General features: G+C 36.4%; 1 protein-coding gene across 1 annotated transcript in view; it reads left to right on the top strand.

Annotated features, from left to right (window-relative positions):
* The window catches only part of Pgm1 (phosphoglucose mutase 1), a 37,699-nt gene extending 20,718 nt beyond the window's left edge, over positions 1 to 16,981 (top strand). Inside the window, exons 8-11 of the mRNA XM_083138116.1 lie at positions 1,509 to 1,649; positions 3,988 to 4,171; positions 5,408 to 5,542; positions 7,328 to 16,981. Coding sequence (XP_082994242.1) covers positions 1,509 to 1,649; positions 3,988 to 4,171; positions 5,408 to 5,542; positions 7,328 to 7,417 — 550 coding nt within the window. The 3' untranslated portion in view covers positions 7,418 to 16,981. The remainder of the gene's footprint in view (positions 1 to 1,508; positions 1,650 to 3,987; positions 4,172 to 5,407; positions 5,543 to 7,327) is intronic.
* The last annotated feature ends 1,896 nt before the right edge of the window (positions 16,982 to 18,877 follow it).

The raw sequence follows: 18,877 nt of genomic DNA, 5'->3' as shown, positions 1-18,877 counted from the left end.
GGCCAATCCTCTGCGGCTATGAAGTTGGGAACATTGTTGGCCAACCACTGCTGGTTCATCTTCGCCCTGTGTGCCGGCGCAGAGTCTTGCTGGAATGTCCAATCTTCACCAGAAAAGAGAGTGTGATTCAATGGTTTAACTACCTTCTCCAAAACATCGTTCTGGTAATTTGCAGCCTTGGTCTTGACTCCCTGTTCGCAAAAGTGCAGCTGGGTGACACCGTCGTACGACACGCCCCACCAAACCATGACTGAAGCTGGGTGGTGGCCTCGTTGGACCGTAGGAAGTTTGTTGGCAGCTTCCCGAGAACTGTGGGCATAAATCCTGTCATTTTGCCGGTTGAATTTTTCTTGTACGGTGAAAATTTTTTCATCTCCCGTGCCATAAGTTTCTGTTTTCGACGAATTCGAGCAGCTACAGCTTTCACAGCTGCTGGCGTCCGTGAAGTGCGCAGACGGCAACTTCTAGTTCTGTCATCGATAGAGGAGATGTCGTTGAACTGGTTGATGCAACGATACACAAATTTTTGCGTAATTTGTAATGGCTTTAGAAGATAGAAAAACTCCACCGGTGACTTCTTGCACTTATGCAACGTGATCACAGCGATCCAATTCTCCTTGCTGCCCCATTCCATGTTAACTGGACAAGCCACAAACTAGGGACTGGTTTACGCTACAGGATGCGCACGACCTATTGTAAACACAGCTGGTCGCGGACGTCAGTCGAATGGGCCGTGTGGAGCTCGTGCACTTAGGGACAGAACTTATGGCACGACTGGGTATATATATTTACTGTTAACCTGTGAATTTACTTCAAAAGTAATATTGGTATGTTAGAAATATATTTTCTTTGTCAGGAGCATTGACACACACACACAGGCTAGGACTTGTGTTGCATGGGAATTATTTTGTGTGCATTTCATCTGATTATCATTCATCATCATCATTGTGATTAGCCTAAAGAGCCAGAAAAGCAGCATAGGGTATCTGTTTTGTATGTTTGTTGCATAACATTTATTCATTAATGTGGAATTGATGAGTATAGAAGTCTTTCTGTAAAGCATAAGTTACACCACATGCCAACATTTTCATACTAGTAACATTCATCCTTATTTTGGTTGTAGAAGGGACCACGTACCATAACTTCCTCAAGCCTTCACCACATCTTGTGGCTTGAACAGAAAGTTAGACAAGATTTGAGTAAGTCGAGATTAAAGATAGGTAAAAGTTAAAATCAAGGTAGCAGTTGCCAGTTAGACATGGAAGGAAACTCATTGTAACAAGCAACTGCTACCTTGATTTTAACTTCTAACTACATTTTAACAATCTCCCTTTTTATCCAAATCATGTACGACCTCCAGAAGAATCCACACGATGTCAAAGTTTTATGTGCATCCCCCCCTCCTCGAACAACAAAAAAAAGATAAGTTGCAGCTTGTTCTCTCTCGCAATGATTTACAGTTAATGGTGCATGAGCATATTGGCATTGAATTATCATTCTCTTTTCAGGACAGGCTCCGATCACATCCGTGAGAAAGATGGCTTGTGGGCGGTGCTTGCATGGCTATCAGTGCTGGCACACCACAAAGTGAGTGTAGAGGAGATGTTGATGAGACATTGGACAAAATATGGTAGAAATTTCTTCACAAGGTTAGTAGGTGGAGAATTTATACAGTAGAGCGTCGATTATCCGAAGTAATTGGGGGACATGGGTGTTCGGAAAACTGGTTTGTTCGGATAATCGAACTGTACATGTTTATTTGCCAAAAAGAAGTACTGTACAGTAAATTTATTCATAAAAACAGGCATCTCTTTAAGTATGTATTACAAAGTAACGTACAAAGGCAACTTTAGTAGGAATATATAGTATGTGGTACAGTTTATTAAACAAAAATATGTACATATTACATACGCATTTTGCATGAACAATACACACAGTACACAAAATTAACGTTTAAAAAAATCCTTTATTTTGGTCTGTCTAAGCAAGCCTACACGCTTACGAGCAGCTAAGTCACGTACTTTTTTCATTACAGATATCTGAAAGTGAGCGAGTACACAGTTTGGTTAAGCGGTCGTTCGGTTGACCGACGTTTGGATAATCGACGCTCTACTGTACTTCCCAACACCTGCCACCCTCCTTTCAGCTAGTTTTAAAATTACTTCTGTGTGACGGTTCTCATCAAGTGGATAAAAAGTATTGTGTGTACTTGTACACATACAAAATAAAAGGAAGCGGTATTGTAAACATTGAATTCAAAGAGATCATAACAGTTACATTCAAATTTCAGCTAAGAATCCCAGAAAGTTCTGAACACTAAATGACACCAACATCATGACTGTATTCCATTCTAGGAAACTTGAACAGTCACGATGTTGGTGTGATTTAGTGTTCAGAACTTTGTGGTATTCTTAGCTGAACTTGGAATATTTCCTAGAATGGTAAGTGTGCTATGAAGGATGACTATTCACCACTCTTTAGCGATTACTTTATAGTACAGGATTCCAACTGACCTGGAAAAGTCAGGTAAATCAACCAACTAATGAAAAGGTTGGGGAATTTTGAAAATGTGCCTAAAAACATGGAATAGTTTGAGAATTGTTTTTGGTACTTACCTGGATTTGGGAAAGGAAAATAATCCTTTTTTTTTATTGAAACCACTTCTTGATGGGAGATAGTCTACATAAAATTGTTTTTATATGCATTCATTTTGAACAATATTGATTTCCTTGAATAACAAGTATATTTTAGCACTTAGAACTCAAATTAGAAAATGACAGAATGGTCTAAAAACGTGTTTGAATTGCCTGGAAAAAGTCAGAAAAATTAGTAGGACCCTGTAGTAGCTTTACAAAGAATTTGGAATCGACCTGTTTTCAGTGTAACTTTGCATGGTTGTAGGAATGTACTGCATTTTTTCGTTCACTTTGCTTGTTGTGGTGATGGCCACAGGAGGTGTGCCAAATACTAATTTCTTTGTTAAATTTCGATTTTCTTCTTCCTTTAGCTTTCATTATTGGGAGGTACAATGTATAAATTTCATCTCCACTAAAGGCCCTGTCATTATGGAAAAAGGACTATTTCATCTCTCTACGACAATTATTTTTCAAGCTATGATTTTATATTTAACACTTGAAAAAGTTCCAATTTGGAGAGACTTTACAGGCTCCATCCACTACTGGTTAATAGTAGTCTTCCCATAATTATGATGTATGAACCTTTTTTCAACAACAGTTGTTTCAAATATGACTAGCTTAAAAAATTCTTATTTACTGTATAAAACAAGTTCAGAAGTTCTGTGTACTCTATTTTGATTCATTCTTAGTTTGTTTTATTTTCCAACAATTCTCAGCTATGGGCATATTGTTCTAATCTTATTATTTTGTAGGACATTTCTTTTCGTTATAGCTTTTTCCTTGATTTAAAATTGTTTAATTTAATACAGCATGCCTAGGAAGTCCCTATACCCCTACATTATATCTACAGTGGACACTTCAAAGTAATGAAACTGAATTAAATTACTTCATGTGGCATGTGTGATGTAATTGTTGAAGCATGGTTTCCTTGGTAGAGGGAACAGTCACATATGTGAATGATCGTGGCCTTGATCGCGCTACACTTCAGTGTTAGTGTTACAATAACACACAAATTGTTTTCCTGTTGAGATGCTGTTGATGAATTATTGGTTTCCAAAGGTACATTGCATTTATCTAATTGTCTTCCCGGAGTAAGAATATTCTTGAACCAATTCACTCCCCACCCACCTCTCGTCAACAAAAAACAACGCATGTCAGCCATTTCTATGCACACACTTACAGTTAAGTGAAAGATGATCAAGATTGTACATGTATAACTCTTGCTTCGAAATATGGCCAAGCAAATCACAATGTGCCACACCTCCATATAAATAAATTTTATTGTTCCATTACTTCAATGCACCTGTAGGGTTCACCAATATTCGATATTTTGAAGAATGATGTCTTTCAGGTATGATTACGAGAACTGTGAAGCAGCCCCCTGCAATCAGATGATGGCTGATCTTGAAAAGCTAGCTACATCAGCAGATTTCATTGGAAAAGAATTAACAGCAGAGGGGAAGAAATATAAAGTTGCCAAAGGTGATAATTTTCAATATACCGATCCAATTGATGGCAGTATTGCAAAGAATCAGGTATGTCCAGCAATATTGTTTATTTATTATTAAGATGCAAAAAGCACATAAAGCTATGTATGTCACCACTGAGCATTTTAATGAAGTGGGTGCAAAATTTCTCATAAATATTAGAACACAAAATTCACTGCTCATTGTGACAAAGAAATTTCACATTTCTGTGTAGAGATTCCTCATAATACTATAATAACTAAGTTAGTGTTGCAATTTACTTGTATATATGATATTACTGTCTGCGTTCAGTATGCATCAATTAACCTGTCATGTTCATTCTTTTTCTTAGTGCTCTTACTTCTAGGTAGCATTATCTTGCAGCTGTAAACTATGTTGCAAGCTACAGTATAGTATAGAAGCATTTCTAACATATTTGCTAGAGAAACTTTTCTTATTATATTCTCTGGTTTTTCTTGTATGTATGCATTGTAGAATTATTTCTCTTCTAGTCTACAGTTGTTACAAGTATAAAAACATAGTTGTTTTTTTTTGTTGTGACGTTTCAGGAGAACACATGCTGTCTCTATCAGACATGTATTGTTAGTTTGATTGGTGGGTGATCTTTAATCAAACTAAAAAAGAAATGTCTGATGAAGACTGTGTTTTTATACTTGTAATAACCGTGGACTACAAGAAAAATTATTCTCAAGTTATTTATGTAATATAGCTATGAGGGTTTGCACTGGTGAGGAGATTCTGAAAAACCATTCAAAAGACTTGAAAAATCAGGAAACATGTAGCACAACAGCATATACAATGATACCTCGTTTTTGCATTTTTCAGAGGACCAAAGTAAAGTAGGACATCTGACCATGTTCAATTCCCGCAGTGGATGATCTAAGGTTGGAATTTTTTCGGTCTTGTGCCCACGTAAAGCAGCTCTGGGGCTCGCCCAGCCTCAAATGAATGGGTACCTGGGGAGTAAAGGCAGCCAGAGCATGGTGCTGATCACATCACCTCCAAACTGGGGGAGATCGAGAATGTGTGGGGGGTCCTATCTCCACATTCTCTAAATGTGCCTTCATGGCTCGGTGCTATATGCACAGAGAACTTTAATTTACCTTTACACGAGGTTTCAATGTATAATGCAGAAAAATGCAAAATCTGGAAATATATTCTCTTCATTTTCAGTAACTTTCCAGACTGATGTTGATTCCTATTAGTACAGATTTGTTTTTAATTGTTTCTTGTTTTGCATCATAATTGCTGAATAAAATATTTAATAATGATACGGTTTTGCAGGGAGTGAGAATATTATTTGAAGATGGATCTCGTATTATTTTCCGTTTGTCCGGCACTGGCAGCTCAGGAGCAACTATTCGCATGTATGTGGACAGCTACGAATCTGATCAAAGCAAATACAAGTTGAGTGCACAGGTATGTTGTCTCAGATAGTGGTAATAAATTATTTTCTGTAGTGGCCAAATTTTAATGCATTAGTGTACTGTTATTGTGAGATTTTTTCAATATATATCTTTTGGTAAGTTTGCTATTTCATGTAGAACCGAAATATAGGAATTTTTTTTCCAAGTCAACGCCTATATATATTACAGAGCTACTCTTTTATCATTAAAGCCAGCCCCTGTGACAGAGTGGTTATCACATCACACTATAAAGCCAGTGGTCCCGGGTTCGAATCTCTGCCTGGGCATGGATGTTTGCGAATATCCGTTTATCAATTTCATCATGTCATCACCCATCCCCATCTTCACAAAGTAGCCAAAAGTGGCACTAAAAGCAAAGTAAAATAAAGCAAATCAATCAACCAGTTTTATCATTAATTTACTACAGTGTTTATTCATATTCTTTGCATATAATTGGTAAATTCCGAAGGAACCACTAGAGCTAGTCAGTACAGCTGAACCATGATTCATTCTATACATTTATGCCTTACAAGTTTTCTCATCTTGGTCCTCTGAGAAATGTGAGATCAAGGTTTCCTTTGGAACTGCATTCTTGCAGGCTAACAAGGCGTGGCACTTGGTTATGTTGTTTGTCTTGTTCCGCTGTGAGCCAAGCACTGCTTTACTGCCTCAGCTTTATCAATCACATCGTAATTTTAGTTCTTTGATTCACTGTTTTTAAATTTGTTTTTGATAGAGATTTCATCTCCATTATTTTTGTTACAAGTTGCACATTTAATCATTCATCAACTTAAATTAGTTCCACTTTTGTATTTTTTTGCTAAGGACTATATTAGAAAAACTGGTGTGAATAGTCTCAGAGCTGATGTGCACTCATTAGACTGTTTTACCTGTTAAGAGAAAATATTTGTGATGTGGGTGTAACATTCACTGGGCTTTTCCTTAGGTTTCTACAATGGCAGAGAAAATCTGTTACTGCAATATATTTATTACATTAAGTATTAAAACACACAGTAGTTGTATATTGTGGATATAAGAGCATCACATAGGTTCCTGCAGTATGTATCCTGATTTGGACAAAATATCAATTACTACAACAGATATTACTGAGGAGTCATGACATCACCTCAAACTAGTCAGTCCCATTAACATCAGCTGCTAAATAGCATTGATTTATGTTACAAAATAAATGCTCGTTACACTGGAGAAAAACATGTGTATCTTGTATCCAGGTAAGAGGTTAATAAACATACATATTTACAGTATATTCAGGGTGTATACTCACTTGGATTCCTGGAGTTACGTGCAAATTCTATAAATATTATTATTATTAATGTTATTAAAACATGAAACACCTCTGCATCTAGTAATAAAATCTCATGAATGTAGTGGTTGAGAGAAGGAACTCCCCATAAACTTTATGTTGTTAATTTTGTTTTAAAAATTAATCCAAATTATGTTTCAAACTTATGGTTTTACATGAAGGATCCTATTTTTCTTTATCACATAACAGTTGCAATTCAGCAAGAAACGCAATATAATTTACACTGCTTCTGAAATCCAAACTCCCTTTTAATTCAACAAAATTTCATTTCTAAGTGAGTTTGCATGATTCTGTAACATACTGTTTTCTGTACCTTAAATCACATACTTTATGAAACATACCAAATAGTATCAAAATAGGAAAATAGAGTAAGTAGCCACCCTAGTATACTAAAAATCTAGTCAGATAATTGGATGTATTATTAAGTTGTCAATAAAAATCCAGTTTTAATTTACACAGGATTATCTTTTGCAGGATGTGTTGAAACCCCTAGTTCTCATTGCTCTGCAAATCTCCCGGCTGCAAGAACTAACGGGCCGCCAGGAACCAACCGTAATCACATAATGTAGGCTTTCTTATAGAAAGCTCCAGTCAATTTACAATCATCATTATCATCAGCCAGTATAAAAAAAATGCCATAAACCATCCACCTGCTTCAAAGACCAATTGTTCTGTATGTGAGAACATCTTGTTGTCATTATGTGTGTAAATATCCCCAATCCCCCTTTTCCCCTAAATCTCAGCAGGATCAAGTGTATCCATTCCAGGTTGAAAAGAACTAAGGATTTTACTCTGTAGCCTGTTCACAAGTACATTGTTGTACAAGGAAGGTTATTAAATGAAATCCGGGACTTCCAACGCTCAGGTGACTGGGTAACAGTCCATGACAAAATTCCGTTAGCGAAAGAGAAACAAATTTGTAATTATGTAGATTTGTGATACAAAGTTCCTCAATCAATTATCTTTATCATTTTTTTTTCTTAGAGTGTGATGTGTCATATCTACTCCACCCTCTGATGTGGTCAAAATGTTGTACCTAATTTGCAACAGACTTATTGGTGCTATTAGTATTCGCAATGTTTACAAGAAGAAAAGATACATATGTAGTTACAGTTTCTTCTGTGTGCCTATGTGCATTTGTAAGAAATAGTCTATAATACTCTTGAATTGTAGAAAATGTCTCCTGAATTTTCATGTACCTGGAACACATCTGGACTATACTTGGTTTGATTTTTTTAGTATTAAATACGAAGCAAGCTAAAGTATTATCCAGAAGAAAAAGATAATTGCTTGCCCTACACTATCTTCCTCAGATTTATCCTTTAAATATAATTCTGTGATGAAAGTACAGGGTGTTTATAAAAAGGTAACAACATAGTTTGTGCTGAGTTTGTTACCTTTTATTTATTATTTAAAACGCACTGTAGAACAAAATTTTAGAAGTATGAAAATTGTGCTGCAACTACAGGCCAAGTGTAAAGCCATTGTGGATTGGAGGGCCAGGAACAAAGTTTCAAAACTTTTAATTACGCGACCATGTCTGGACTGTATAAGAGGATGTCAGCTCTTCTATTGAATGTGACAAATTAGGTGAGGGTAAACAGTACATATTTGAATGTTATTCTCCATTTAATAGTGTAATGTCTTTGTGCAAGCTCCATGCCTACTTTGCTTGTAATTTTATGAAACTAACTTCGGGGTCAGTAAGATAATCCTATTGTACATAAACAGAATATTGTTAAATGTTGATAGGCTTAAAAAAATTTAAAAATAGCGACATTGTTCTTAGCAAGCGAATAGAAAGACACATTGTCTGACCTATGATTGAAAGTTGGTATGGCAAGGAACTAAGTTTCTATTGGATGTTTGAACATAAATGTGAAGCGTTTGAAGTTGATCTCGAACCTTCCATATTTCTTCTTTACTAATTAGAAAAACTAACATTAGCGTAGTAAGCTTTAATGTTACCTTTGCCATTGTCAAGACCTTTTCTTTCTTGTCTCTTGTTAAGCACAGTGTCACTGCAAAAAAGAAAATATATATATATATTTGTGTACATATCTATAAATATATATCATTTATATATGATAGTTATATATATTTTTGCATGTATATAATGGCTTAGAAGCTTATATTGTTAAGGTAGTGTTGTAGGGTGCTTAACTTTCTCGGTGTGTTATTCACTATTCAGCGACAATCTGTCAGCTACTTTCACCTTCCCTATTGAATTTATAATTGACGCTGTTCTTAAGCACTTGTTGCAGTGAGAATTGTTTAAGAAGAAAATTAATATTTTCACATGAGGATAGCTGTTATTTTTTTTCTGTGGTGTGTATATATATATTTGTGGTGAGGTGATGATCACTCATGAAACCGTTGAGAAATGAGTGAGACATGAAGATGTAGAGACAGAGTAGGAAAACATATTTCTGTAGCAAGAGTCCATGGAGGTTTCAGATAGCATTGTGCCCAGGCAGTGTGGAATCACTGCCGTTTTCCGAGGTGTGTGCATGTCATGGAGTTATGGAATGAATGAGCGTAAATGTTCAAGAGCAGTAGCAAGTGTATAGGGATTTGTCTTAACCGGTGTACCAAATGTCACTTTTTTTATTTATTTTTTTATTTGCATTGCATTTTGTTAGTGTTTTTGCCTAATGCTTTAAGCTTAATGCCCACTGAGACGTAGAGAAACGCGGCAACAGACGCATTTCCGGCATCTCAGTGGGTGATAAGCTTTAGAGTGTCTTTGTTTAGTCCAAATTGTATAAGGGAAAATCCATCTTTGTAAGAAGTGTGTTAAATCAGAGTTTACGTCCTATCCTAATCAGAGAGTCTCATTAATAGCAAAGGGTCAGGATTGTATTTGGGGAGGTTATGACAAGAATTTCTCCCCCTGGATCCTATATCACCTCCCCTTATGGTTACAAAAGTTTAGTCCTTCATGTGAGGAATGCTGTACAATATAATACCAATATTTGAAAGAAATTACTTGTATTCTTCCCACCACACTGCAAATGTTGAAGCGTAATATTTATAAATTTCATTACAATGGAACACTTCTCTTGTCATTGAACAGGCAATGTAGCAAGCTACATACCACAACCTCTATGTTTCAATTATGAATGGCTGTTTAAGTGTGTCATTTCAATTACAATTACCACAGTTGACGTAACATTGTACTTTACAACACAATTATTCTGTGCCTCCCCAATGGGATAATGGTAACTTCATCACCTAGTAATTAATACTGGTGGGGGCACATAGTGGTTCGGATTCCACTCTAAACCATATGTCCAGTCCTGATTAGTCTTTCTGTACATAAAGTGGACTAAAAAACAAAACGGTACTCTTGCAAAATGTGACATTGCATTAAGAATGTAGTGTTTGTTTCAAAAACATATCATCTACTCTATCCACTGATACAGCCTCCTTTTCAAAAAAATCATGAACACTATCCTGACTAGCTGTTCAACTGGCTATGTCAAATTCATAATTGATACTTTTTATGATTATTCTTTATCATGGAGTGTCAGAAGCTTACATCTGTAATGAAACTTCATTCTAATAATAAGGCACCATATTTAGTATTTAGGTTAGGCTTACTTTGTGTAGTTTAAGCTATTAGCTTCAGAGTTTATTTGTCCATTGCAAAGATGTTAGCAACCCCTGTGCAAGTAATTTATTTTTGTGACATTGTACACAGATCTCTGATTGACAATTAAAACCAAATCCATTGTTGAAAGTGGGAGTATAACTGTCCATGCTAAACGAGATGCTGGGTAGATTTTTCTCAGTGCAACCAGTGAGTGGCAAATGTTTGTTTCTTAACAATTGAATGATGGCATAACGTACCTTTAGAAAGGAACAGATGTAGTATCTGCTTTTCCTTTGATTAATGCATGCTTGCATGGCAGATCAACCCTCCCCCTCACCCTCTTGCAATTTTCTTATCTTCTGGGCCCCTCCACCCTCAGCAGTTAACATGTGAATTTGTTTTGAAAAAAATAATAGTAAACAAAGTATCGGAACTAGCCAAAAGTGGCAGAAAAGTGATGTGACATAACAAAAGAAAGAGAAGACATACCATCCCTTCCGTTTAATAACATTTCAACACATTTTGAGTTCTTCCTTGGAACTACCACTTCCTTAAAAATTCAAGTCTCACACACACACACACAGCATGGAATAAAGTAGTGTGTAGTCTTTTTCTCCCACTCAGCTGCAAGTAAAGATAAAATTATTATTTGTTCACTGTTTGGCTGTAGTTGTGCAAACGTATAAAAAAATAGTCCACCGTTCCTGTATAAGTGTTTGCAAATGGATGAGAGATTGAGCTCGGATTTAATTTTTGTGCTGGTTGGGCACAATACTTTTGTCTTCACAGTCTACATGGACCATCTTTAATTGTGCTTGGACTGAGTTAATGTCTGAGGGTGTTTTGTTGATCATATTGATCAGGGTTTAACGTATGTACTGTGTTACTTATCTTGTACCTGACGGTGCCCCATTGCTGCCTACCACTTTCTGGCGAACGCTGCACTTCGGCTTCGGTGATAAAGTCTTTCTTAGCATGTTGTAAAGACATTGTGTACTGTTTCATGTTCTCTGTGTTGTATTACTTGGAGGCTGTGATTTTTTTCCTGTGATAAGATTTGGCCTCTGAAATAACATATTTGTGATTTTTCATCTGCAAAACTGGTGGAACACGAAGAGAATGTGATACAAAGGGCTCAATGCAAGGTGCGGAGTGCGGCTTTTGTTACTTGGAAGAACATGCCGGCAACAAATGCAGATTGATGGAGGAACGTTTGCAGAGAGCACAATGCATTTATGAATTGTGAAAAGCTACCGGGTGATATCTTGTGCCTGTAAATGTGAAAATTTAATCTTGATTTTGCATTACAAAACAATCTTATGATTAAAAATACTTTAGAAAAGATCTAAATGTTGTCTTCAATTTGTAGTAAGTAGAAAAACAGGAAGAAATGTAGTGATTTTTTTCTTGTTTCCACCTCTGTACTTTTTTGGGATTCAAATAATTTGGCTCTAGAAGAAAACCTGCTTACAATTATTACTGAAATTTTCAAAACGAACTTCTGAAAAGACTGTGTGCAATTTGTGGACAATAACTTGATGTATTAGTGGTAGGTAGCACTGGGTGAAGGTGAATGTATTTTAGGTTATAAGTGATTCAGGGATTCACAGTAAAAGCTTTGAAGAAAATATATATATTATATAAATATAAAGTAGTCTGTCACAAGGAGCATGTTTTCCTTGTGTGTGAAGTGGTTGGGTGGAGTGCAACATAATTCTGCACTGATTGCTCGTCTTTTCCCTTTCTAACTAATGGTAGGTTTTGTTCAAATCAGAATGCATCTGTTTGTTGTTGTGTGTGTGTGTGTGTGTGTGTGTGTGTGTGAGAGAGAGAGAGAGAGAGAGAGAGAGAGAGGGGGTACTTATGTTGAGTAACTATGTTGAACTTCAATACTTTTAAAAAAATGTTAATAGGGTAGTTTCTCCACAATAGGTATGAGAGAGTTCATTCATGTACTAGTTAGGAATTGTACTATGTTCTCAAATGTATTTTTGCTGATATTGCACTTAGATCGAAATATGATCTTTAGCATATTCGCTATCATAAGCAAGTACATGTATTGTAGAAAATGTATCTTTAAGAAAGTGCTTTGCAAATATCTTAGGGCTGGTCAACAATTCTTCTACATTGTTGCATTTGTAGTGTGTGTTAGCGCTGGCTCCGTTTTTGTGCAGTGTTTTGGAAAATTTGTTGAACAGAGTTGATCTGTGTCACGCATATTTTCTCACGAATCTCTTCCATTTCTAGAGTAGGAATGCTGGTACATACATAAATCTAGCAAACGTTACCAAAATTTAAAGGCAATGATGTCTAAAATAACATTTTTTAGTTTCATGTTGAAAAATTCATAGTAGGGTGCTTATGATAGTAGTATCGTGGCCATAATGGAGCTGATGTGATCAGCATCTTGATCCAGCTGTGTCTCCCGATCTCCCAGTTACGGCGGCAATGACAAAATTTTCACCTGTGATGATCCATTCAAGGAAGAGACCTAAAATCTTGTTCGCAATTCTTGATCTTCATTTGCGAAATCAGTTCTTACTTGTAGACTTCTGACATATCTATGTAAGCATGTGATGTAGGTTGGTAGTTCTACTTTTATTGCATGTGTGAGTGTGTGTGTGAATGCTCCAATATGGTTCATGTTTCTTGTGACAGACTAGGCTGATACATACTGCCAGAATTTTGACTTGCACATGTTTGTTCCTATTGTTTTATATTATCTTCGTCTGGTGTGATCATGAAGCATTAGTCCTTGGTGTTGGTTGTGCTGGTTTACCTGGTACTAAGACTATATATAGATATATATATATATTAAATATGTACATCTTTATCCAACCTTTGACACCAGAAACGGTCCTGGACCCTGCAATACTCATGTTTATTTCCTAGCTATCCATTAAAGATTATTAAAAAAATAATAATAACAAATGTCTTAGTAAACCAGCATTGGCAATAAGACCATACTGCCCTATTTTTTAAAATAAGAAAATGAAACAAAAGTTTTTCCGTGACTGTACTTAGAAGAAAAAATAACACTGCCTTGATGTACAGAGGTTACGGCCTTGGATGGAATGTGTGGACAAAGGAAGACTGTAAGGTGTAATTGTTGAAATTTTGTAGGGCGTGTATGGTTTAGCAGCTATATTTTTTTTGATTGATGAAAAATTGATTATTTTTGGGGGGGAATGTTTCCAATGGTCTGGTGGTAACTTGGCAGCTGCTTAGCTTGTGCGCTGTTGAGTGTGTCTCACAATACATGTAACAGAGGAAGAAATTTCATTGCAAACAGACTTCAATGAATGTGCTAACTTTAAATTTTAATTGGTTTTCAAACAAGAAAAAAGAGTATATTGAAAGACTTTTCGAGAAGAGTTGGAAAAATTAATCATTTTTCCAGTATTGTTGCATTGATTGCAGATATTTCTTTACCAGATTACCATTGTTAATATTCATATGTGTATTTTTCAAATCACATTCCATGTGTCGTGTTTTTTAAAGCAAAGTTCTGCTTTGTCTGCACGGCCTTTGTACAGCAAGGATGTGACTTGAGGTAGCAAGGAGTATATAAAAAAAAGTACAAACCAACGCAGTGTACATTGTTGTAAATGTAGATGACAAAAAACCAAAAACTGCCACTGGGGTTGTGAGTATTTTTGTGAAAATTTGTAAATATTGAGATATAAGAAAAACAATGCCCAATTATAGGAGGAATATCCCAGCAGTCCCTACGATTGTGGGGAAGGAATTGCAACCAGCACAGACTGCCTGACTGTATGATAGATTGAGTTGTTTCTTTTCTTTTTTCTCTGCCTCGGAGCTTCACGTAGTTATAGTGTCTCGTAGGTATGTAGTTCTGCTAGCTTTCAAGAGTCCTGTTATTATTATAACGGCAAGCTGTAGGTTAAATTGTATACCTATATCATCTAAACTTCCCAATTGTAAATCCCAATTTAGATTATGCTAATGCTAAAGTTACTATGTACTTAGTATGTATTTAAGGCTGGAGCTTGTATGAAGACATAAGGGTGGAGAGCTGGTAGCTAAATTTTGTGTAAAGATGTACTGGTCATTTCAAATTGTATGAACTTCAAATAATCCAAGTATACTAGCAACATGGTGTACAATATTAAAAATTGGGTACTTTAATATTCGAGATGGTCAACTTCCGTTTTTCCAGCATTCACAGCTTTGTATGAGCCAAGTTCCATGGAAAAGTGCTACTTGGCTCATCTGTGCATGAAACACCTGAGTGTACAATGATTCTAATTGAGTGGTACAAACGTGTGAAAATTTGCTGATGCTGAAATTGTATTGTCTGTTGAATAGAAAATATTTTCACAATTGAGTGTTTCCCGTTCTGAATAACTGCTGTGGCTGTGCTTTGGTTCTTGTATCCATGTTTCTGTATGGATTTGATCTGAGGAAGAAAAAGTATAGGGCAAAAATTTATTAGTGACCTGATGTGTGGTTTGTAGGTATTACGTTTCCTTAAGACACTGAATACTGGCTTTTACAGGTTGTGAAACTTCTATTTATTGTACAGCAAGGAAGGAAATTGCTTTAGCATTGTCTAGCTGCATTGAAAGCATAAAAAAGTGACATAGTGGTAAGATCATAAAAACAAGGGGTTTTGGTTTTGATACCCAGTAGAGGCATATAGTGGTTTGGCTCCCACTTTAAACTGTAGTTCAGTTGCAGTGATGGTACTTGTATGCTGTTTGAAAGATGTGTAGGGAAATAATATGCAAGTTAGAAATAAAATATGGTGGTGTGTGTACAAAGTGAAGTGGAGAAGTGTACCATTCAGGTTTTAAGTATGTAGAATGCTACAACATGGAAGTGTTTAGGGAACATGCAGAACCTGTGAGTGTAAGCAATACGTTTGTCCTTGTTTCCAATATGAGGTAGATGATAATTATTTCTACATTGGTTAAATTCAGTATACTGCAGAAGATATTAGTGTTTTTTTTTATAGGTGGGCTCAGAACCAAAATGAGTCCTGTAATGAATTGACAACATCATGGACAATATTCCTAAAAGAGAAGCTACGTCTGTGGCTACATTTAACCAAGACCCATATTCATATTGCTAACAAGAAGGTTGCAGAGAAAACTTTGTGTCATCTCCTGAAGAAAGAAGAAATTCAATTGCTGAAAATGTAAATGAGTCGGTAGATTATCTCCATTGTTGTAAATGACTGTGAAAACTGATGTGTGTATGTGTTGGTGCAATGGGAGAAGCAAGTATGTACATGATTGGTTTGAATTTTATTTCACCTTTCTTGCCCCTGTAGGTTATTAAAAGTGCCAGGATCCAGCTGTGTATGTAATGCAAGGAAGTACTATAGAACGGGCTAACCAAAAAAATAGAGGTGGGGGATTTTGTCTCCCCAATTACCCCATCAAATGTATGAAATCCAATAAGAAAATAAGTGTGACAAAAGGAGAGTTGCGGAGAATGTCATTGTACGAGTGTTCCACTTTGTGTACTCACATATGAGAAGAACTTCATTCATGTGGTTTGCGAACCTTCAATCGAAAATTCCTTTCCAACAAAACATGCAGCCAGTAACTCTAAGGCATTAATCTGTGATCTTCAATCCTTTCGGTAGGTGCCATTGCTGAATCAATCCCATTTGAAAGAATGTAGATCTATTACATTCCCTTGTACGAAGGGTAACCAACTTCATGTTCTTCGTTAATTTTTTAATCTACTTACAACACAAGTAAAAATATTGAAATGAGTGAAGATGGCTGGAAAATTTCCTCAATTCTTATGCCAGTTTTCAGTGTATTGAGACTCTATTTTTAGAATCAAAACAACTTGCAACAGAATTTCAATTTGGAATGGAGTATGATTTCTTACATATTTCTTGTTCATCTCATAACAAAGGCCAGTTAAACGCTCAGAAGCAGCATATCACGACAAAAGTATGGAACTTCTTTTATCTACTGATCTTTGAAATTACATTTTTTCTAAAGGATGCAGTCTACAGACTGCATTGATTTATATGCATTTCATCCCTTTTTTAATGTTTGAATATTCCTTTCGTGCAATTTGTTCTTTTTTTTGTTACACTTTCATTCCACTGTAGAAAAAAAATTCCAATTAATAATTGGTACTTGAGTAAATCAGGACCCACCCATATGGATCTAGTCAAAAAATATATTAGTACAGACTTCAAATGAATACAGGTTGCTGTTTTATTCTTGGTATGTTGGGTGTCGTATTAATTTCTAACTGTTTTGATTAGAATTTGCTCATTATGGAGATTATTTAGGATAGTGTTAAATGTATTTAGGTTAGTTTTAAGTTCATTAAAAAAAAAATCCTCTCTGGATTATCACGTTGTGTTTAATCAATGTAGCCCCATTTGGGGCATATATTGTCCTAGATGTATAGGCATGAAATGGCCTAAGTAACATTGTTCAATTAGAAAGTCGATTTTATGTATATTCTGATGTTCACTACAATAAATGATGGAAATTTGAATTATTGTTCTAGAAATAAAATACTAGGTCATTAACATATTTCGTTCTTCATTTTCTTGGAGTTCCCCGCATATGCACCTTTAGTTTGTCACCCCCGGTTTAAGGCTGCACTGGGCCTTTGGCCTGTGCCAGCGCAGTCATTTGTGAAAATTATTCTTGTTTAACAAAACGACAGTGGAACCACAGGCGAGAGAGCCTGCGCAGACTTGAGACTCCTGTGCACAGTGCTCCTGCATGGAGGGGAGGGGTAGAGTGGAGCATGCTTCCTTATGGCCCTAGTTGAACCAACGGAGGGGAAACTGCAGGGACTTTTGGCCAAAGGTTCTTTTCTTTCGGTCACTCTATAACAAGGGACCTATTTGACTTTGAGGTCGCGAGTGCAATGTCTAAGTAGGACCATTCGAAAGTGTCAGCATGAAACATGGTGACAGCAAAATCGTAGCTGCTGATGACTCACCATGTCCATAGGAGAACGATGGCAAGTAAATGTACTGGAGATGTAGAGAACAACCTTCTACAGTACACTTCATCAAATGGACATCATCGACGTTCACAAAATGTTCAAAACACACCTTTAACTTGCACCATGAGCAACGAATGAAAAATAATGTGCCACAGTGATCACAAAAGTTTGCACCAACAAGATCGAAGGCAAACACTCTGGATATGTAACGCACACTTTGTTTTCGTCAGTGCACTCCCTGTGTACATTGTCATCACAATCAAGAGTATAGGATACTGCACATTGCACTGACGTATCGTTCAAAAATGCTAATGTCATCTGCCACTTCCTTCTCACTGTTGGAAATTGCTTGCGTCCCTTTCTCCCAAAATGTCAGCGTTGGCAACTGTTCCAGTAGGTATAATACAATGTTTGCTTTGTTTTTATGTCATTTATTTAGAACCACCATTGCTTTGTTTTGATGTGAACACTACTAACACTATAGCACTGTTCTGCCGTATGCTTCGACTTTGCCATTCAACTATGTCTTGTAGCCGCACATCCAGCTCACATTCGGATACCTCTCGTTGTGCTCCCTTTTGCAATTAGCAGCCAATATCGTGCACGCATGTGGGGCTTCAAATGCTGTCAACACCATTGGGAGATTGCGGCCTCGAAGTCATGTGGGTCCAAATTCTGGAGAATTAAATCTCTTCAGAATTCCTTCTAGACCATTGGTTCTCCACCTTTTTCAGTCTGGGACCCACTTTGAAGGATATTACACTTCATGGGAGCCACAAGCATGGGTGCCGGCAGAATTACTTGTGTGTGTGCACCCAGTCTATAATCAAATATTTTTGTTAGCATGGAGTACTTCAAGAAGCCATCTTTTATGCTTGCTTAAACAAATTACACATACAGTAGAGCGTCGATTATCCGAACGTCGGTCAACCGAACGACCGCTTAACCGAACTGTGTACTCGCTCACTTTCAGATATCTGTAATGAAAAAAGTACTTGACTTAGCTGCTCGTAAGCGTGTAGGCTTGCTTCGACAGACCAAAATAAAGGATTTTTTTAAACGTTAATTTTTGTGTACTGTGTGTATTGTTCATGCAAAATGCGTATGTAATATGTACATATTTTTGTTTAATAAACTGTACCACATACTATATATTCCTACTAAAGTTGCCTTTGTACGTTACTTTGTAATACATACTTAAAGAGATGCCTGTTTTTATGAATAAATTTACTGTACAGTACTTCTTTTTGGCAAATAAACATGTACAGTTCGATTATCCGAACAAACCAGTTTTCCGAACACCCATGTCCCCCAATTACTTCGGATAATCGACGCTCTACTGTACTTCATTCTAGAAAAGTAAATCTGTAATTTAAGTGGAGAGCTAAATGCCTCCCTTACATGGTTGGTTTTGTATTGCAGTCATTGAGGAACCTTTGTTTCATAATGTAAAGAGAATACAAAATTCCCCT

This window comes from Lepisma saccharinum, chromosome 16 (genome assembly GCF_977018435.1).
Source record: "Lepisma saccharinum chromosome 16, izLepSacc3.1, whole genome shotgun sequence".
Taxonomy (NCBI): Eukaryota; Metazoa; Arthropoda; class Insecta; order Zygentoma; family Lepismatidae; genus Lepisma; species Lepisma saccharinum.
The sequence above is the reverse complement of the archived record's forward strand: the minus strand, read 5'-3'. Positions and strand labels throughout refer to the sequence as shown.